General features: G+C 44.4%; 1 protein-coding gene across 1 annotated transcript in view; it reads right to left on the bottom strand.

The window, feature by feature from the left end:
* Window positions 1-18463, bottom strand: part of Dhx8 (DEAH-box helicase 8) — a 36858-nt gene extending 18395 nt beyond the window's left edge. Inside the window, exons 1-11 of the mRNA XM_031351055.1 lie at window positions 18051-18463; window positions 14251-14336; window positions 13108-13180; window positions 12656-12741; window positions 10908-11017; window positions 10126-10545; window positions 8756-8900; window positions 8463-8666; window positions 7728-7815; window positions 5608-5705; window positions 4108-4255 (exon numbers count right to left, since the gene is read on the bottom strand). Of these exons, the coding sequence (XP_031206915.1) occupies window positions 4108-4255; window positions 5608-5705; window positions 7728-7815; window positions 8463-8666; window positions 8756-8900; window positions 10126-10545; window positions 10908-11017; window positions 12656-12741; window positions 13108-13180; window positions 14251-14336; window positions 18051-18198 (1606 nt within the window). The 5' untranslated portion in view covers window positions 18199-18463. The remainder of the gene's footprint in view (window positions 1-4107; window positions 4256-5607; window positions 5706-7727; window positions 7816-8462; window positions 8667-8755; window positions 8901-10125; window positions 10546-10907; window positions 11018-12655; window positions 12742-13107; window positions 13181-14250; window positions 14337-18050) is intronic.
* Between the last annotated feature and the right edge of the window lie 3229 nt (window positions 18464-21692).

Genomic DNA, 21692 nt, shown 5'->3' with positions numbered 1-21692 from the left:
GTGTGTGTGTGTGTGTGTAAGTGTGTATGTGGTATGTGTATATGTGTAGTATATGTGATGTGTAAGCATGCTTGCATGCATGTGCACCATCACGATGGTGTGCATCAATGTGTGAGAGTATGCATGTGTATATGTAGAGCCTAGAGGACAACATCAGGTGTCTCAGGTGCCATCACCTGTTGTTCCTCTCTTACAGGGTCTTGTACTGGTTTGGAACTAGCTACATGGGCTGTGCTGGCTGGTTGGCAAGTGTCAGGGATTCATCTGTGCCTGTCTCCTCCGTGCTGGGATTACAAGCACACCCAAGCCCAGCTTTATTAACATGGGCTCCAGAGCTCAAACTAGGTCCAAGTACTTACTAGGCAACCATTTTACTTGCTCTAAAAGATTTTCTTGTATAAAAAAAATTTCCAACCTTCTAATGCTAATTCATCTGTTCTATCCATCTAAACTTTTATCTAGGCTATCATAATGCCCCAGAATTCTCTCTACAACACAGACCCCTCTGTAGTGAGAATTCTGGAATTTGGGGTCCTTTAAAAACACAGAAATAGGGGCTGGAGAGATGGCTCAGTGGTTAAGAGCACTGACTGCTCTTCCGAAGGTCCTGAGTTCAAATCCTAGCAACCACATGGTGGCTCACAGTCATCTGTAATGAGATCTGATGCCCTCTTCTGGCGTGTCTGAAGACAGCTACAGTGTACTCACATATATTAATAAATAAATCTTTAAAAAAAAACAAAAACAAACAAACAAAAAAATCACAGAAATACTCTAAGAATGTGTTTTTAAGTTTAATCCCAGGTGTGGGGATTTGGAGCTGCTTCAAACTGCCTGAGCAGCTGACTATGATTTGCCTCATGTGCTAGCAGAGGCACTGTTTTGCCAGCTGCAGATAGTTTCTGTGATTGTGTGATGTTTAGAATTCTGGGAACTTGATGGGTGGGCAGTGGTGGCGCACACCTTTAATCCCAGCACTCAGGAGGCAGAGGCAGGCGGATTTCTGAGTTTGAGGCCAGCCTGGTCTACACAGTGAGTTCCAGGACAGCCAGGGCTACACAGAGAAACCCTGTCTCGAAAAATCAAAAAAAAAAAAAAAAAAAAAAAAAAAAAAAAAAAAAAAAGATCTCGATCTCCCTCCACCCCATCCTTCTTTCTCTCCTGTCTATCCATAGGGGATGAAACAGGAGATAAAAGATGAGAAAAAGAAGAACCCACAAAGTAGCAAAGACCAGCAACACCCGTCTTCTGAGATGTCTCTGGCTACCTGAAGTACAGGCCCAGCTCTGCAGTCACACCTTCCCACACACACAGGCCCAGCTCTGCAGTCACACCTTCCCACACACACAGGCCCAGCTCTGCAGTCACACCTTCCCAAACACACAGATCCAGCTCTGCAATCACATCTTCTCACACACAGGCCCAGCTCTGCAGTCACACCTTCCCACACACACAGGCCCAGCTCTGCAGTCACACCTTCCCACACACAGGCCCAGCTCTGCAGTCACACCTTCCCCACACACAGGCCCAGCTCTGCAGTCACACCTTCCCACACACAGGCCCAGCTCTGCAGTCACACCTTCCCCACACACAGCTTTCCCTCTCCAGTCACATCTTCCCCACACGCCTGCTCCCCCTCAGCTTTCCCTTACCCCACAGGCACCATCCCTCTGTGCTCACAGTAGACCTGGAAGCTACTCCTACTTCCTATATTCAATATTCCAATACTTAATATATCCAATATTCAACAATCCGCACTTCTCAAATATTTTCTCTTCTTTGATAACACCATGTTCAGGCCATCATTATCTCTTCTTGCTACCATAATAGCCTGCTAATCCACCTGAAGCATCTACTCTGCCCTTCTCACCTCCTCTCAAAGTCCTCTGATGATGCCCTACTCATGCTTAGAACACTTTTACATTCCATGATGCACTTAAGATGAGCCCAGATACCTAATACCATCTACAAAGCCCTGATCTGCCAATTTTACCTCATCCCTCAACATCCAGCACACAGATTTCCAAAGGTCTTGTCTACTGCAAAGCTGTTAACACAAGCCATTCCTTGCCTACCCCTACATACTCTCTAAACCCATTTGAAAAACTAGGTTCTAGCCAGTAATGGTGGCTCACACCTGCAATCCCAGCACATAGGAGGCTGAAGCAGGAGGACTATTCCAAGTTTAGGATTAGCCTAAGCTACACAGTTTAAAGCCAGCCAGAACTACATAGTGAGTCCGTTTTATACAAACAAACAAACATCAGGGGCTAGAGAGATAGCCAGGGTTAATGGCACTGACTGCTCTTACAGAGGACCCAAACTGGATTCCTAGTATCTATACGGTGGCCCTCAATCTCCTGCAACTCTAGTCTCAGGGGATCCAACGCCCTCTTCTGACCTCCATGAGCACCAGGTAGACATAAGGTACACAGAGATAACATACAGGCACAATACCCATACACATTTAAAACACAAAAACAAGGTATGGAAAGATGTTCAGCCACTAAGAACATGGACTACTCAGGCGGAAGACACAAGTTCAGTTCCCAGCACCCATATTAAGTGGCTTACCACTACATGGAACTCTAATTCCAGGGTATCTGATGCCCCCTTCATGCCTCCAAGGGCATCCATATGCATATGGCATGCATACATACATAAAAGACTGTACATTTTGCTTTCTGTTGGTTTTTTGGTTTTGGTTTTCGGGTTTTTTTTCCATGCGTGTGAGTACACTGCAGTTGTCTTCAGACACACTAGAAGAGGACACTGGATCTCATTACAGATGGTTGTGAGCCACCATGTAGTTGCTAGGAATTAAACTCAGGAAGAGCAGTCAGTGCTCTTAACCTCAGAGCCATCTCTCCAGCTCCCTTTGAGGTTGTTTTTGAGACTGGGTCTAACACAGCCCAGGTTGTCCCAATGTAGCCAATGTTCACCTTGAACTCTTTTTTTTTTTTAAAGACAGAGCTTCTCTGTGTCCCTTTGAATGTCCTGTGGCTTGATCTGTGGACCAGGCTGGTCTCAAACTCAGACATCCCCTGTACCTCTGCCTCCCGAGTGCTGGGATTAAAAATGTGTACTACTACCCTTCGGCTTGGCCTCAAACTCTTAATTCTGCCTGTACCTCCAAAGTGCTGGGATTATAGGCTTGGGCAACCCCACCCACCTCATAGTGTACTCTGTTTTTCCGCCAGTGCTGGGGAGCTTCATGTATGCTACGTAAGCAATTCTACCCCTTACACTATACTATCTTTAGAATAAAAGTCTTAAAAGTTGTTTAGAAAAAAACTCAACAACTGTAATGATTTGACCAAGGTTACTGAAACACTTATTTTAAACAACTGTTTAAAACTTAAAAGCATTGGAGAGATGGCTCAATGACTAAGACCATCTGTAGTTCTTTCAAAGGAGCTGGTTGCTACTCTTCCAGAAAACCAGAGTTCAGATCCCAGCAACTATGTTGGGCAACTTACAACTGCCTGTAACAGATGCAGGGGATTCAACACCATACAGAGACACATACCCATACAGAGACACATACCCATACAGAGACAAATGCATACAAAAAAAAAAAGTCTTAAAAATAGATAAATACATAGATTTTTTGGGGGGTGGGGGGAGAGACAGGGTTTCTCTGTGTAGCCCTGGCTGTCCTAGAACTTGCTTTGTAGACCAGGCTGGCCTTGAACTCAAGAGATCTGCCTGCCTCCGCATCCAAGTGCTGGAATTAAAGTTATACACCATCATCAACCCCCAACTAAAAATAATTTTTTAGAAGTAGTAAATTGTAAAAAGGAATGTAATATAGAAAAGCTTAGATATAAAAAGGAAACCAAGGCCAAATTTTCACTTTGTGTCTGTAGTATCAACTGTGACATATAAAAACTCATTTTATTTTATTTTATTTTTGTTTGTTTGTTTTTCGAGACAGGGTTTCTCTGTGTAGTCCTGGCTGTCCTGGAACTCACTCTGCAGACCAGGCTGGCCTGGAACTCAGAAATCCGCCTGCCTCTGCCTCCCAAGTGCTGGGATTAAAGGCGTGCGCCACCACTGCCCGGCACCATTTTATTTTTAAAAAAGGTCCACACTCTGGAGGCTTACCATCCGGCAAGGGATCAACCCAGTGTTTGTTGAGTCCCATGGGTATAGAATCCATCTCTGCTTCCCGCTGGGCCTGCTTCAGCTCCCGCCTTTCCTTGGCCAGGGCACTCTGCATCATGGCTGCTTGGGAGAGTGAGCCATCTGGGTTCTAAAACAACAGAGGAAAAAGCAGCAAGCACTGAGGATCTAGGAAAAGGTGGATGGTTAGCCTGGGCACAATGCTGTTCACCTTTAATCCCAGCACTTGGGAGATAGGGGTAGGTAGATCTCTGTGAGTTTGAGGCTAGACAGGTCTACAGAGCCAGTGTCAGACCAACCAGGGCAATATGACTGAGACTCTGTCTAAAAAATGCAGAGAAGATAGATGGTTGAACTACTGTTATCTAAAGCATAAGAAGGTATAAAGTTCACACCCATGTGTCACACACGAGACATGTAATCTTTGATGTATCTATATAATCCCAGCATTTCTACAATGCAACGGGAAGCAGAGAAAGAAAATTCCCTGAAGCTCAAGGGCCAACTGGCCTGCTGCACTCAATGGTGAACAAAAGACCCTGTCTCAAAGCGGAAGATGAGGCGTCAGCTTGTCATCTAACTTCCATACATGAACTGTGATGTAGTCACATGCCTGTACTCACACATAAATATGTGTACATGCACACACAGAGAGAAGGGGTGTGGAGAAGGAATGGAAAAGAATTCTGTATAGCCCTAATAACTAAAATTCAGGGCAATATGGGTACTTCAGTTAGACAGAATTAATGATCATATTCATCATGTGCATCCTAAAAGGTTACTGAATTGCCCATTACTAACAATGCAAGCAGCTAGCTATGAGAACACTGAAAGAGTGGATTACAGCTGGATGTGGTGGCTCACACCTGTAATCCTAGCACTCAGGAGGCAGAGGCATGTAATCTTTGAGAGTTCCAGGCCAACCAGGGCTACATAGTAAGACCTCATCTAAACAAACAAACAAACCACTATTATTACAAGTATTATATAGGCTAGCTGGGCTGGCAGACCCTTAAGATAATCTGTTCAATACCAAAGTTGTTTGGTTGGTTTTTTTTTTCCCGAGACAGGGTTTCTCTGTGTAGCCTTGGCTGTCCTGGAACTCACTCTATAGACCAGGCCTCCCAAGTGCTGGGATTAAAGGCATGCACCCCCACCGCCTGGCAATACCAAAGTTTTTAAGGATTCTGGTTTGCACTGTTGCAGTTCTGCCCTCCAGGGCACCGAAAACTCAAGCCCTAGGGACCTAAACACAGCAATAATGGTAGAGTAAGCCTTCTGCTTATCTCTGCTTTCTCTCAAAACACAATAACGTAAGCGCACCAAAGTTAAACAGGCAAAAGCACAGAGCTGAGCCACCCTCCATTTACAAGATGTAGAGCCTGGATTCCAATCAGATGGCTGACTCCCTCTTATGCTGATACCATTGCTTTAAGGGAGCATGCTGGTGGACATTTCCAGGAAAAAGCTGCACTTTCTCACCTTAACGATTTTGATGGGGCTCATGTCCATGCTTTGCTTGGTGTGCCCTCTCAGGAATGGAGGCTCCTCTTCAACCAGTTCAATTTCAAGATCCTCATCTAAAAGTTCACCAAAAAGAAGTTACATAAACAAGAAAGAAAAGACTGGTCATTTTCATTAAAAAATTAACTTCAGGCTGGCAAGATGGCTTAGTATAGGTACCTGAGTTCAATTCCTGGAGCCCACATAGAAGGAACGAACCAAATACTGCAAGTTGTCTTTAAAAGCTATGCATGCAGCTAGGCGGTGGTGGCACATGCCTTTAATCCCAGCATGTGGGAGGCAGAGGCAGGTGGAATTTTAAGTTTGGGGCCAGCCTGGTCTACAGAGTGAGTTCCAGGACAGCTAGAGCTATACAGAGAAACCCTGTCTCAAAAAACCAAAAAAAAAAAAAAAAAAAAAAAAAAAAAAAAAAAGCTATGCATGCACACACAAGACAGACAGGCACACTTTCATATACAGTTTCCCACAACCGGCAGGATGGCTAAACATGTGAAGTCACTTGATGTTCTGATTTTGATCCCCAAGACAAAACAACTATGGCAAGTTGTCCTCTGTTTTCCATATATGGGCCATAGCACATGTATATTTTCACACACACAAATACATATACATACACACACACACACAACAAATAAGCAAATGTTTGTGGGGTTTTTTTTTTTTGTTTTTTGTTTCATTGTTTGTTTGTTTAATTAAAAGGAATAGCTTCCCAGGTCAAAAAGACATCAGTGGAAGTAAAATTTCTTCCAGGGCCCCACCCACTGCTAGGGCATTTATGCTCCAGCCAAAGGATTGACTAAAACTGCTTCCAAAAGAAGTCACGCCTGTGGGAGAAAACTGTTCTGACACTCTAGATGGTATTACTTATAATGGTCCTGCCTCACTGAGGCCTTCCAAAGTGCTGAGGTAACAGCATCTAGCTTTTTTACATGTTGAAAAATAAAAAGTGTTTCATACATGTACTAACAGGCAAACTTAGGAACCCCATAATAATCTTACTCATAAAGATGAAAGAGGGCTGCAGCTCAGTAATACTACCTGTAAGGCCAAGCTTAATCCCTAGCACCACAAAGAAGAAAGTATGTAAAGATTAAGAGCCAGGAGTGGCACATGTCTATAAATCCCAGCACTTGGAAGGGGGAAGCAGGAGGGTCAGTAGTTCAAGATCATTCTTGGCCACAAGTAAGTTATAGGCCAGCCTGGGCTACATGATATGCATGTCTCAAGAAAACAAACTATAACAATAGTAATAACACACACACACACACCCCAATATAAATAATAGATTAAGATAGATAAATAGGAAGATAGATAGATAGATAGATAGATAGATAGATAGATAGATAGATAGATAGATAGATCAATCTAGCGGGGCATGGTTGTGTGTACCTTTAATCTTAGCACTCAGGAGGGAAAAGCAGGTATATTATTTTTGTGAATTCAAGGCCAGCCTGATCTACATATCAAGTTCTAGGACAGCCATGGCTACATTTTATACACACACACACACATACACACACACACACACACAAATATATAAAACTAAAAAGTAAAGCTTTTTTTTTTTCCCCGAGACAGGGTTTCTCTGTATAGTCCTGGCTGTCCTGGAACTCACTCTGTAGACCAGGCTGGCCTCGAACTCAGAAATCCGCCTGCCTCTGCCTCCCAAGTGCTGGGATTAAAGGCATGCGCCACCACCGCCTGGCAAAAGTAAATCTTTTTAGGGGGCTGGCGAGATGGCTCAGTGGATAAGAGCAATGACCGCTCTTCCGAAGGTCCTGAGTTCAAATCCCAGCAACCACATGAAAGCTCACAACCATCTGTACAGCTATAGTGTACTGATATACATTAAATAAATAAATCTTTTAAAAAAAAAATGGTACTGAATCTAAAAAAAGGAAAATGAGTCCCACGGGTAACTGATCCGTCGAAATAGGTGCTTCTATTGAGAGATGAGGAGAGAGCCAGGGAACACACAGGGAAGACCTACTCACTAAACCACAAACAGCCCACTCTAGCAATGCAATTTACAACCACCCTCCCAGTCCCTCACCCAGCTAGCCCAAGTGGCAGACTACCTTCTTCATCATCCACCTTAGGGAGAATGCCAGTCTCTTCATCAAAGTCTGGAAACTCTTCTTTGGAAAGCACATTGGCAGCAATCATCTAGCAAAGGGCAGAGGAGACAGCACTGTAACTAGGACCGTAGCTGCAATCAAAACTCCTTTTCTTCTCAGTATGAATTCCAGAGATGTCATACAAGGCATCTTCTCCTGGAGCCCAGCACATCAGAGTCAAAGTGAGGCACATGTCCAATCGCCAGGGACCAGCACACCATGGTGCTGAAGGCATGGGCTCAGAGGTATTGTCCCCAAGGATTACTGGTGCCTTCCCTTACCACCACAGCCCCTGGGCCTTTCAGCTGGCATGCAGCCCTACAGTTACTTGTGTAGCTCTGTCTCAGCACTGGGTGCTGAGTCTCTCAAGGACAGGAACCATGGAACACTGTCTCTGCAGCCCAGGGCTACCCAGTGCTTGACACACCATCGTTCTAATGCTCACTGAAGAATGAGGAAAAATAACAACGAAAATCACAATCACCACAGGCTAGACGCTGAGGTTCAACTCTGCTCACTGTTAGTCCCACACTGTCACCTCTGGCCCTGGGGACAGGGAAGGCCACTGAGGCACACTGAGTGGGATGACTTGGTTCACACAACCAGTAAGTGGACAGAAGCTGCCACAGGCTGCTATGTCTAGGGCCCACTCTCCTAACTACCATGCTGCATGCTGAATGTCTCTGAGACACCAACCTGTTTGATCTCCCACTTCTCTGGGTCAGAGATTCGGGTGAGCCGCTTGCGCTCCAGTGAGTCATCCTCTACTTCAGGAGCGCTGACGAGGGAGAGGTGAGTGGGTCTGTCTGGATTCCGCATTGATGTCTCTTCATTGGTCTCACCAACCAGATTTCTACGTCTGTTTGGGTTTAGATCTTCTCCTGTTTCTTGATCCACATCCTAAAGCACAATAACAAGGGAACTGCTCACTTGTCTTCTGACACAGCCTGGCCTATCAGCTGTGGAAACAAACTGGACATGTCACCTACCTTCATGCTCAGGCTGGTCTTGGTCCCAGTGAAGGACAGAACTTTGACCTTGACCCTCTGGCCTTTGCTTACAACATCAGCCACATTGGCCACTCGACCTTCCCGTCGGAGCTCAGAGATGTGCACCAGGCCTTCCCACCGCTTCCTGAGAGAAAGTAAGACATCTCTGAAATAAGCCTAAACATAACTTTGCCCAACTGATTTCTACTCCTGCTGAACAAAGGAGTCTTCATGGGCCTGAAACCTCTGCCTTATGAGGCAAGGCAGGAAGATCATGAATTCCAGTTCAGCCCGGGAAGCATAGTAAGTCTGAGGTTATACGCACCGCCTACAATGGTGAGTCTTTGTGTCAAAAAGATAAGATGGCCCAGTTGGTAAAGTGCCACACATGAACACGAGCATATGAATATAACACACACAAATAAGGAAGGAAAGGAGGAGGAAGAAGAGGAGGAGGGGGTTTAAGTTTACAAAAGAGCACCAAGAAGTTAGCCAAACAATAAAGGTGTCAGCATTACCACCCTCCAAAAGAAAAAGATACGGACTGAGAATAAAGGGTGAGACCAATCAGCAAAGGGCAGATCTCCTGAGGGCAGAGGAAGGAATAAATGGCTCTGGAACATTTCAAAATCAAAAAAGAATCTAAGGCTAAGAATGTAGCCTAGTGGGGCTGGTGAGATGGCTCAGCGGGTAAGAGCACTGGACTGCTCTTCCAAAGGTCCTGAGTTCGGATCCCAGCAACCACATGGTGGCTCACATCCACCCGTAATGAGATCTGACGCCCTCTTCTGGTGCATCTGAAAACAGCTACACTGGAGCGAGTGGGGCCGTCCTGAGTTCAGTTCCCAGCAGCCACATGATGGCTCAAGGCCATCTGTACAGCTACAGTGTACTCATACACATAAAATAAATAAATCTTAACAACAAAAAAAAAAGAATAATCTTAAAAAAAAAAAAAGAAATGTGGCCTAGTATACTCAAAGCTCTTAAAAAAAATAAAAATCAACAAAAAGACTAGACGTTGTAACACACACCTTTAATCTCAACAGCTAGGAGGTGCCAGGCAGTAGTGGCACACGCCTTTAATCCCAGCACTTGGGAGGCAGAGGCAGGCGGATTTCTGAGTTCGAGGCCAGCCTGGTCTACAGAGTGAGTTCCAGGACAGCCAGGGCTACACAGAGAAACCCTGTCTCAAAAAACCAAAATAAAATAAAAATAATTAAAAGAAATCAACAGAAAGTCAAACTTCCTAAAAACCCTGGCATATCTGAATTAACTAAAGTATAATTATTGTAGCTTCTTAAACTATGAATACATACTTCAGCAGTAAAAGACAGTCATCACTAATGTGAAAGAGTATCAATCATTACCTTAAGCCTTCCAGTTGCACAAAGCAACCAAACTGCATGATGCTGGTCACTTTGCCATTGTAAATATCTCCAATAGCAGGCTCTTCAGGGGGAGGTCGGTCCACATGCTTATCCCGCCATCTGTCCAGATTCCTCTCCCCATACTTTTCCCGATCTTTCCGATCTTTGAAGGGACTCTGACTTCTGCTCCTAGACCTATATCTAGACTTCCCCTTAGTCCTCTCCCGGGTCCTAGAATGTGACCGAGAGCGTGATCGGTGTCTCCGCTTATGGTCTCTATCTCTATCTCGCTCTCGTTCTCGTTCTCGATCTCTGTCTCGTTCTCGGTCCTTGTCACGGTCCCTGTCCCGGTCTCGGTCTCGGTCTCGGTCACGATCTCGATCTCGGCTCCGACTCCTCTTCTTCTTCTTTGTCCTGTCCCTTAATAAATCAACAAGGACCTGTTTGAAAAAATAAATCAACCCAATTTCACCTCTGCATCCCCAAGCACCCAGGACAGTGTCACTCTGTATAAGCTAGGAACCTCTAACTTCTGAACTGGACCGCATCCCCCACAGGCCAGTAATGACTTAGATGTAGTTGGTCCCGTTAGCTCTGATTTCTATCTTCTGAGCACTGCAGCATTTCTGGTATAAATACTTTTATCGTGGAACATTGAAGTGTAACCTAGTGCACAGCCAACTAAGGTTCTACACACTTTCTCCACTTTTGCTTAACTGGTCCACAAACTTCAACTGTCATAGTATACTACACGTGCAAATGAACAGGACATAAGGACAAACCTGTGCTCAGTGTCTCTTTGTTTCTCTTGGCCTGCTGCACTGGGCATTAAAGCTTCCAGCTCTTTCAAGACATCCACAGCGACTTTCACATCTTCCTCATCCAACATGGTCTATAGGGTCAGAGGGCAGCAAAGTAATGAGAAGGAGAAAAAAAAGCACCCACCTTCACATCACTAGCCTGCGGAAGTCAGTTGCCTCCTTCCAGGAGGATGTGGGTCCTGGGGACCAAACTCAGGTTGTCAGGCATGCTGGCAAGCACTTTTACCCGCTGAGCCATCACTTGGACCCAGATATGAAAACTTTAAAAAGCAACACTCTTTGTGCATGCCCTTTCCTGTCCAATACATTCTGTAGTGTTTACTGATACCCACAGTGACACAGACTATTGATAAGGTCTGTATCCTAGATTCAGACAATGCAGGCTTACAGATTTCCTTGAACTCCTAAGCAGTATGGCCTAACAGCTACTTTTACATAGTCCTTACACTGTATTGGGAAATCTAGAAATGATGTAAAGTGTGTGAAAGGATGCATGTGTGCTATATGCAAATATTATACTCATCTTGTGTGAGGAACTTGAGCATCAGATCTTGGTACCTGGGGGCTCTGTAACCAACCCTCTGTAATACCAGGGTATGCTGGTCCCCATCTGTTTACTGCCCATTTCTCTCTCCCACTAGGCATGCTACTTATACACTAATTTCCTACTCTCCATCCAAAAATAGCATGTAATCTGCAAAAGAGCAGAAAACCGATCTGTTCTCTTTACTGTTACTTAGCTGGTACACAGCAAGGATGATGAACCAACTTGCCTCCATCTTGGGCTTGAAAGCCATCTTACAATAAAGGCAAACTAGGTCCATTCCTGTTTATGATTAAATCTCTGTTCCTCAAGGATTGGGATATATCCCACTGGCAACCTTAATTACAAATGGTTCTGTACTGCCTGTTCCAGGAATGGCAGCCCTGTCTTTGTTTCAGAATGCTGTTATGACCACCTTGCAATACTACTTTTGTTTCAAAAGGTTATTATAACCACGCATCGTTATGACACCTTGTTACAGTCTGTTTCTGTAACCCTGCCTTTTACCTGCCAAATCCCAAAACTCTGTCTTCTTCATGCCCAATCTGACTTCTTGCGCCCTACCTTAGGAAGAGGCAACCTATACACACAAGTAAAAAAGCTTGCTTTAGTTAAGTGCTTGCTTTAACTAATTTGATCATGCTTTGGGATGGTAGGCTTTCTTATCCACCCTTTGGGATTAACAGGTACTCAGTAAATTCTTTCAACGGTTTTTCTCTCTCTCTTTCTATGTAGCCCTGGCTGTCCTAGAACTCAATACATAAACCAGGCTGGCCTTGGACTCATAGAAGTCCTCTTGACTCTGACTCCAAAATACTGAAATTAAACAAATTCACCAACATAGCTATTCTAAAATGAAGTCTTTTAAATATAAAAACATTTCAAAAGTTACACTTTTTAAAAGTATAAATTAGAAAAACATTCTAATTTTGTCCACTGGGCATCCCTGTCAGAATCCTAAGTCATTTCATACCTATCTGATATCCCTTGCCACTGCTTCCCCAAGTCCCCAAGCTCATCCAAGCTAATGGCCTTTGACTATTAATCTCTGGACCCTTTCATACTTTTGCTCAGAAAAACATCACACGACAGACACAAAGTTAAAATCTAGACAATCTCTAAGGACACGCACTTAGGACAGACATTCCCCAAACAGCATCCATACCCGAACTGAAGGGTTGTCTGGCTGGCAGAGAACAGGGAAGAGTTCCTTCAGCTTTTCTTTTTCAGTTTTGGGTTTAACAACTGGATCTGATTTCATTAAGGAGCAGGAAAGGGTTAAAAAAAAAGAGACAGACATATTTAATGTTATTACTGGTGAATAAAATAACTTCAACATTAGATTTGTATCAAATGGAAAACAAATAGTATTTTACTACATATATCACATAATTACTGGAAAGTTTGGCTTGATTGTCTAAATCCATTGACTGCGAAAGCCTCAACAAGCAGTGTGCCCATGAAGGAGGGGAAGGAGCATATCAACCCTCATTTGAATGTCTCAGAATCTGACTAGAGCATTCTCTTGCTTAGCAACAGCTGAAAGCTAAGTGCAATTTACAGGATGTCACCACCGAGACCCTTCTAGAGGCTCAGCTCGGCCGGGGGCCTACTTACCTTTGCTAGTAGAAGGCTTTGCTGGAGGCCGCATGGTCTGTATGAGACGCAACAGGTTGCTAATAAGAGAATCCTTCAAAGAAAAGCAGCACAAGACAGAGCATGTCAGACTCTGGGTCTGGTTCAATATTACAAGGAAAGGCAAAGGATGCGCTGTAGGGAAGTGTGCTCATGCACTCGGCCTGTGCGGACTAGAGCAAGAAAGCACAGAAGGTCAGCCTGGGACAGGATGACGCTAACTTGGACCAGCAGTTCTCAATCTGCGGTCACAACTCTTTTAGGAGTCACCTAAGACCATCAAAAAACACAGATATTTACATTATGAGTCATAACAGTAGCAAAACTAGTCATGAGGTAGCAACAAAAAGTAAGTCTATGGGGCTGGTGAGATGGCTCAGCGGGTAAGAGCACTGACTGCTTTACCAAAGGTCCTGAGTTCAAATCCCAGCAACCACATGGTGGCTCACAACCATCTGTAATGAGATCTGGCACCCTATTCTGGTGCGTCTGAAAAGAGCTACAGTATACTTACATATAACAATAAATAAATAAATCTTAAAAAAAAAGTAAGTGTATGGTTGGGAGTCACCACATGAAAACTGTATTAAAGGGTTGCCGCGTTAGAAGGCTGGGCACCACTGGCTTGGACGATGCCCAGAGACCATTTTACTTCCCATCTTTTAAAACTGCCTCCAAAACCTAACTATTATTGTTCCCGAGATCCTGATTCACAGAACAAGAATGTCAACATTGGGGCTGGAGAGATGGCTCAGCAGTTAGAGCACACTGACTGCTCTTCCAGGGGTCCTGAGTTTAATTCCCAGCAACCACATGGTGGCTCAGAACCATCTGTAATGAGATCTGATGCCCTCTTCTGGTGTGTCTGAAGAGAGCTACAGTGGATTCATATAAATAAAATAAATAAATCTTAAAAAGAAAAAAGGGTCAACATCCTTAGAGACTTAATGATGGAAATCCTGGCTCCCATAACCAGCAATGCAACTTTACACATCTGATGGCTTGTTTAATCAGTATGTACAAATCAGTATGTTCCTTCCTACTTAAAACTCCTTTAGTCCTATCAAAATTTAAATTTAGTAAACCAAAACAAAAAGAAAACAAAGAATCTTCAGATATACATACTGTGAATTCTGCACCATTTTTGACCAGGGACGCCTTAAAAGTATCAAAAGTAGTATTTTTCTCAGCAAGACTGATGACAAATTCAGCTGTTAAAAAAAAAAAAGAAAGAAAGAAATTATAAATGGAGATCCCATCCAAAAATTATTTTAAGTATATTAAAAACTAATCAGGTTACCCAATTGTCTTAAAAAACTACCAACTACTTGAAGCAAAGGAAAAAATAAAGAAAAAAATCTATTTTTTAAATATTTTATTTTATGTGTACAGGTGTTTTCCAGTAGCTATACCTGTGTTCCACATTCATGCCTGGTGCCTGCAGAAGCCATAAGAGGGTGATGACCCTCTGTGACTAAAGGTACAGATGGCTGTGAGCCACCACATGGGCATGGGTGTCAGGAATCTTAACCCAGGTCCTCAGGAAGAGCAGCCCCTGCTCTTAACTGCTGAGATGTCCATCTAGCCCCACCAAAAGTCTACTTGTATTTAGTGGAGTTTTTTTTTGTTTTTTGTTTTTTTCAAGACAGGGTTTCTCTGTGTAGCCTTGGCTGTCCTGGAACTCACTCTATAGACCAGGCTGGCCTCGAACTCAGAAATCCGCCTGCCTCTGCCTCCAAGTGCTGGGATTAAAGGTGTGTGCCACCACCGCCAGGCTTGTATTTAGTTTTTTAAGCTCAAAAAGTTTTACTAAACAAGACAGACTAGCTCAAATTCCTGGTAACTGTTGGGAGAAAGAGAGATAAAAGCCATGCCTTTTAATAGGGCAAAGAAACAGAATGAGCCAGAGCACCAAGGAAAGAAGGCACTGGTTCCTGACCAGTAGCTGAAAATGAGGTAAGAAGAAGAAGCAGGGAAGAAAAAAAGAGGAAAGCCTTTCTCCAGAAGAGAAGAGAGGAGATGATGGTCATGGTTATGGGCCTGGAAAGTATGTCTAGTCGCATGGCTGGATGGAGCTAAGTGTTCTGGTTAACTTAGATGAGCTAGTTGAGAGTCTGCCCTGGTAAGACCTAAGCTTTGAAATATTAAAAGGTCTCTGTGTAGGGCTGGCGAGATGGCTCAGCGGATAAGAGCACTGACTGCTTTACCGCAGGTCCTGAGTTCAAATCCCAGCAACCACATGGTGGCTCACAACCATCCATAATGAGGTCTGACATCCTCTTCTGGTACGTCTGAAAATAGCTACAGTGCACTTACATATAATAAATAAATAAATCTTTAAAAAGAAGTCTCTGTGTGTTTATTTGGGGATAAGCTGGTTAAAGAATAATTGCCACCATACTGATTTCCAGCATTAATTAATATGAAATATTAATAATTAAAAGAAGAAGAAACAGGAAAAGCATGCCTTTTTAGTGCCAGGCCACCCATTCTAGGTTCTTGTGTCCAAGAACCAAGGATTCCACCAGGGACATAGGCTAGACATCAAAATAAAGACAAAAAAATTAAAAGAAAAAAACAGCTGGAGAGATGGCTTAGCATTTAAGAGCACTGGCTGCTCTTCCAGAGAACCTGGGTTCAATTCCCAACACCCACAACTGTCTGTAACTTAAGTTTCAAGGTATCCAACTCCTTTTCCTGGCTTCTACAGGCACTGCACAAAAGTAATACACACACACACAGATGCAGGGAAAACACACATATATACAATGCCTATAGTTAAAACATTTTGAGGCTTACTTGTCCACAAGCACTGCTATTTCCAAAGTTTTTACAACAATCTAAGCAGGCAGTCACTATTGTCCTGATGTTTGAAAGAGCACCCTAATCAATAATTGATGAAGCCAGGGTTGGAACCAAGGCTACATGGACTTCAACCAAATTCTTTTAAGAAAGATAGAGAGAAAATAAATGAGACTTAGCAGATACTTGAAGAGTTAATCTCAAAGCTAGCAGCAGCACATTCTCACTGACAGATTCATGTTGGTACCAGATCAAAGTGGTGCTAATTTCAGATTAGGGACACTCAACAGGTACAAATAGGCACACCTTGACTGGGAGAAAATGTGCCCTGGAATGTACTAGCTGGGGGACATCCTAGGTGCCATCTACTAACCCAGCAAAAAGAGGTAGCATTCTATTTCATGGGTAAGGAAACAGCTCATTTGAGGCCCCTTTGAGTTTCCTGTTGTCAGGTGTTTTTGTTATGGCAATTTGTTTATTATTTATTTTGATACCCTACGATCTCAAGCAAGACCTGTACCAATTCCCAGCTCTCCCTGACCTTTCTTGTAACATTCCCTTTCCCTGGAGTTCTTCACTTGATGACTTCACGTGTTCATTTAAAACAAAAAAACAAAAAAAACCAGTCTGCATGATTTGCTGGCCGGCACCTTATTTCCAGCACTTTGGAGGCAGATACCAAAGGATATCTGTGAATTTGAGGCCAGAGGATATCTATGGTCAGCTTGGTTCTAAGTTTTGAGTTCTAGACCAGCAAGAGATATACAGTGAGATACATAGAGAGGGGGAGTGTTGAGGCTAGAGATGGCTCATCAATTAAAAGGACCTAGGTCTAATTCCCAGAACACACACAGCAACTCAAAACAATTTGTAACTTCAGTTTCAAAGCATCGCAAACTCCCTGTGGCCACTGGGCATGCAAGTGATGCTCAGACAGACAGACACGCAGACCAAACACTCTCATACACATAGAATAAAATGCTTGGGGCTGGAGGGATGGCTCAAAGGCTAATAGCACTGAGAGAACTCAGGTTCTAGTCCCAGTTCCCGCATGGCAGCTCACAATTGTCTGTTTGTAACTTCAGTTCCAAAGGATCTGAAACCCTTTTTTGGCATCTGCAGGCCCCAGGCTTCCACATGATGCATGGACACACATGTGAGAAAAACACCCATACACATATGGGAAAAAAATAATCAATTAAAAACAAAAAACAGGTGACACTCTTTCACTCATCTCCCTACCACCAATCTCTAAATCTTCCTCCATCTACACTCATTTTCTCCTGTGACAACAAGTGAAACAACCCTGTACCTATCAAACGGAATTGTTCCCCGCATGCTCCTAAATCGCATACACGGCCTCTCATTTTCATAAGGGCTCTCCAGCTATGTATATATTATGATCTGGGTCCCTAGCCTTTCTTATTTTCAGTCTGGGTTCCCTAGTCAGAGTTTGCCCCTACACATCTAATGACTACTATGTGAGGGATAAGAATACATGACGAGGGCGGTAGTGGCGCACGCCTTTAATCCCAGCACCTGGGAGGCAGAGGCAGGCGGATTTCTGAGTTTGAGGCCAGCCTGCTCTACAGAGTGAGTTCCAAGACAGCCAAGGCTATACAGAGAAACCCTGTCTCGAAAAACAAAACAAAACAAAAAACAAAACAAAAACAAACAAACAAAAAAAGAATACGTGACGAATTAAGACCACGTATCAAAGCACAAGCTCAAAGTAGATGCTGAGGACTGCCTCACTGTAGCGAAGACCAAACAAGATAACGTAGACGAAGAGCTTCTAAAAACTATTGGCCATAATTACCACACTCATCTTCGAGGGGGCGGCTGCTGCTATTGTTAAAGCTATTTAACCACCCAGAACTAAAAAACAAATATCAAGCAGAAATAGCTGCCCCAGTCTTCCTTGGTAGCTCACAGAAATGGTTTCTAATAGCTCGGACTGGATGGCACTCAAGGAGAGGCCACCGCTACCGGTTGCCGGAGCCCAAGTCACGAACACACACACACACACACACACACACACACACACACGGCCCATCAACCGCTTTTCTCCTGCCTCCCTCGACCCCAAACTCAAAGGCCATAGGGACCTTCCTCCAGCTCACCCAGATCCTTGTCGTTGATGCCCAAGTGATTGTCCAGCTCCGTACAAACCTTCGACACCAAAGACAGGTACTCAAGTTTAGCGAGTTCTTCCGCGGGGCCGGGCTCCGAGCCCATTAGGACCCCGGCGGTGGCCACGGCTACAGCCATGGCTACAACTTCCCTTTGGTCTATTTCCTGTCGGCCGGAACGCGAAGCTACGGCTTCCACTTCCGGGTCGGTGCTCGTCTCTTTTGTTTACAGTGACTTCAAGAAAGTTGCCCGCCTCTGTATGGATCAGAGAGTTCTGACAGGAAGTCCTCACAGACGGGCCAGACGCCTTGAGTTGCGCAGTACGTTGAGTGGCGGCCTCTATCGGGTGAGAAGACTCCCCCCCGGCCTTTAGGTTTCTCAACGTTCACGCTCAGCGCGCTTCCGTATTGCGTCACCAGAGGGCGACCGTGGCCTGCGCAAATAGACCGGAAGACGCTCACCTGGACGGACCGCGCCTGCGCATTAGGAAGTGAGTTCTAGGACAGCTAAAGCTAAATGACAAGACTCTATATCCCAGGTGTGTTACACACCTGACAAATTCCAGCACTTCTCAGGAGACAGAAGGTCAGCCTTAGCTACATGGTGAGTTTGAGGCCAGCCTGAGCTGCATAACAAGAAAGGCCCTGTTAATACACAAAAAGGCTATAGAATCATAACATGTAGTTGTGAAAAGAACTTTCAGAATTGTCTGAACTTGCTGTGTGTATGTCTCAATAGTAAACATGAACAGGACAGTGTGTTACATTTTATTTTGATGACTGGGGTTGTAGCTCGGTTGGCAGAGTTCTTGGTTAGCATTTGGCGGGGAGCACTGGGTTCAATCCCCAACAATATGTAAAAGCAGGTAAGGAGGAGCCGAAGAGATGGCTCGGTGATTTGGGGTGCTGACTGCTCTTCCAGACGACCTAGGTTCAATTTCCAGCACCCACATGACAGCTCACAACTGTAACTCCAGTTCCAGGAGATCTGACGCCCTTTCTGGACTCCGAGGGCACTGCATTCACATCATGCACAGACATTACGCAGGCAAAAGACCTATACACCTAGAATAAAAATAAATACATCTTTTTTAAAAAGTATAGGAAGAGGCAGGCAGATCTCTGAGTTCAAAGCCAGCCTGGACTACAAAATGAGTTTCAGGACACCCAGGGCCACACAGAGAAACCCTGTCTCAAGCCCCAACCTCCCCTCAAAAAATAAATTATTTCCAGGCCAATAAAATGGATTGGTGGGTAAAAATGGTCAGGCCAAGCCTGTTCATGTGAGTTCGATCCCCGAGATCCACATGGTAGTAAGAGAGAACTGACTCCTGCAGGCTGTTCTTTGACCTTCACACACAATGACTCTGATAGACCCATAAATACAATGTGTATACCATATTACAATAAATAGAGCAAAGAGTTATTCCTGGGACCAGAGAGACGGCTCAGTGGTTTAGAGCACTCACTGCTCTTGTAGGGATGGATTCGATTCCCAGCACCCACATCAGGTGGCTCACAAATGCCTGTAACTCCAGTTTTGAGGGATCTGAAAGGCCTTTGCCTTTTTCTACATGTCTGAAACTGAGCCACTGAGAGAAACACCTGTGTTCTAGAAGGCAAAAATCAGAATTACTTAGCTTCCAAATGTGTGACTACAACCCAACAGTCATTGTCTTTAAAGCAGGAAGCTTCAGAAAAAAAAAATGCCCTGACCCCACTAGCAAGCCTTTGAAATAGCCTAAAGTCCAAGAATGACCTGAGCCCTTCCATCTAGGTACTCAAGGGAAGAGATTGACTCCACAGGAGAGAGCCACTTCTCCCTTAAACTCTTTTACCAACCTATTTATCAAATTTGTATTGAGCATCTACTTTGCTTCTAGGCACCGTGGTGTGTTCTGGATAGGCTCGGGAGGGAACGTGAAGGACAGTGGAAAACATCAAAAGAGAAGTAGAATGCTCCAAATGCCATACTTAGCCAAGGGAGCTTTCTGCAGAGCTGTGTTTATAATACAAGTCTGTCTGCTGCCTAAACAGGAAGGCAGGTGATTGGAAGGCATGAGAGCACAAAACCGGCCTGTTCCCTGTCTTCTGGGGCAGCTGGGCCTGAGAGGGAGCAGCAGATCCTAGCCAGGACCATTTATCCTGCCGAAATCCATTATTTGTTTGTCTTATCTTCCAACGGCCAGGCGTGGCCTTGATTTTGCACAAAACATTCCTGACCTAAAATTCTCTCTGTTCTTGGGCCATCAACCTGCCATCAATAATAACAAATGCTCTGGGCTCTAAATCTACCCAGGCTTTGGAGCATTGGGCAAAAAAAGCATTCCTCCTCAGCAGGCCTTCTCTTTTATTTATCAGCTCCCCCCACCTCCGTTGTTTTCTGTCTCCTCACCTTCTGTGGGAATGCTAAGTAACTATTTGCAAAATTTCATGTTTTTGTCTCATTATAGATTTACTCATCTATTTATTATAGTGCTAAGATCCATTGATCCCAGGGTTTCCAGCTGCCAGGCAAGCATTAGAACACTCAACAATTAATATGTGTGTGGTGGTGGTGGAGGTGGTGGTGGGTGTGTGTATGTGTGCGCGCGCGCCTGTTTAAATCAACATTAGAGGAAGACAAAGTAACTTCTTACACTAGGCTTCTTGCCCCCCACCCCACAAGTGAAATTGAGTCTCTCATCTAAAGACTGGCTATTTTTGCAGCCTCTGGCTGAGGTCATTTCCCTCAGAAGAGAGACAAAATCCAAGCCATACCAAAAAGTGAGTTCCTGGGAAGGGGAATGCTGATGTTCTGTTTGTGAGCCAAGTACACCAGCAGCTTCCAGGCAGCCTGGAGGCAAGGGTCGTTTGCTCACTTATTTAGATGCTGGGAACTGAGATCATGACCTCAGACATTCTAAGTATGACATCTGCCATTGAGCTTCATTTACCCAAAGGTCTGTGATAAGCCACAGGCTCCTGCCATTTACCCCAAAGAGGCTCCTCTTTCTTTGTTGTTCTTTCCTGGGGATGGAAAGCAACTGCCCTGCATGCCCTCCATCCAAATCCCAGAGCATCTCCTCAAAGCTAGCCCCATGCCTTGTGGACCCCAGGTAGCCCAGCTTTAATGGAGCTGCTGCCCTTGCTCCAGAATAGCTGTCTCTCCATTTGGGGACCGCAGTAATTATGGTGATTTATGCCACCACAGTGAAAATTAGCAATCTGGTGAGGTAACTAAGAATGAATTCATCTCTTCCTAGAGTCCCCTCCACCCAGATGAGCCACCAAATAAAACCAGCATATGAGGGAATTAGGAGGGAGCCAGAGATTAGGGGTCTGGATCCCCCACCCGTATTCCCAACCCCCAGACTCCCATAATGACCCTAGGTCCCAAGCAAGCATCCAATTGCCGCACATTAGTGTGAGTCTGAGCCAGTCATAAACACCAACTTGTGGTTTAGCCTTTCAAAGTAATTCTCATTCCAGGATATGACCATCTTGTTTTATTTCATTTTTAATTGCAAATTGCTGAAGGAGGGGAAAAGAAGAAAGAAGGGAGGTAACCCTCTATTTTGTGGGTATGTCTGGAGCAGAGATGATTTCTTTTTTTGCGTGTATTGGCTTTTTTTGTGACCCGGATAGACACTT

This window comes from Mastomys coucha, unplaced genomic scaffold (genome assembly GCF_008632895.1).
Source record: "Mastomys coucha isolate ucsf_1 unplaced genomic scaffold, UCSF_Mcou_1 pScaffold5, whole genome shotgun sequence".
Taxonomy (NCBI): domain Eukaryota; kingdom Metazoa; phylum Chordata; class Mammalia; order Rodentia; family Muridae; genus Mastomys; species Mastomys coucha.
This window is presented reverse-complemented; position numbering and strand designations above follow the sequence as displayed.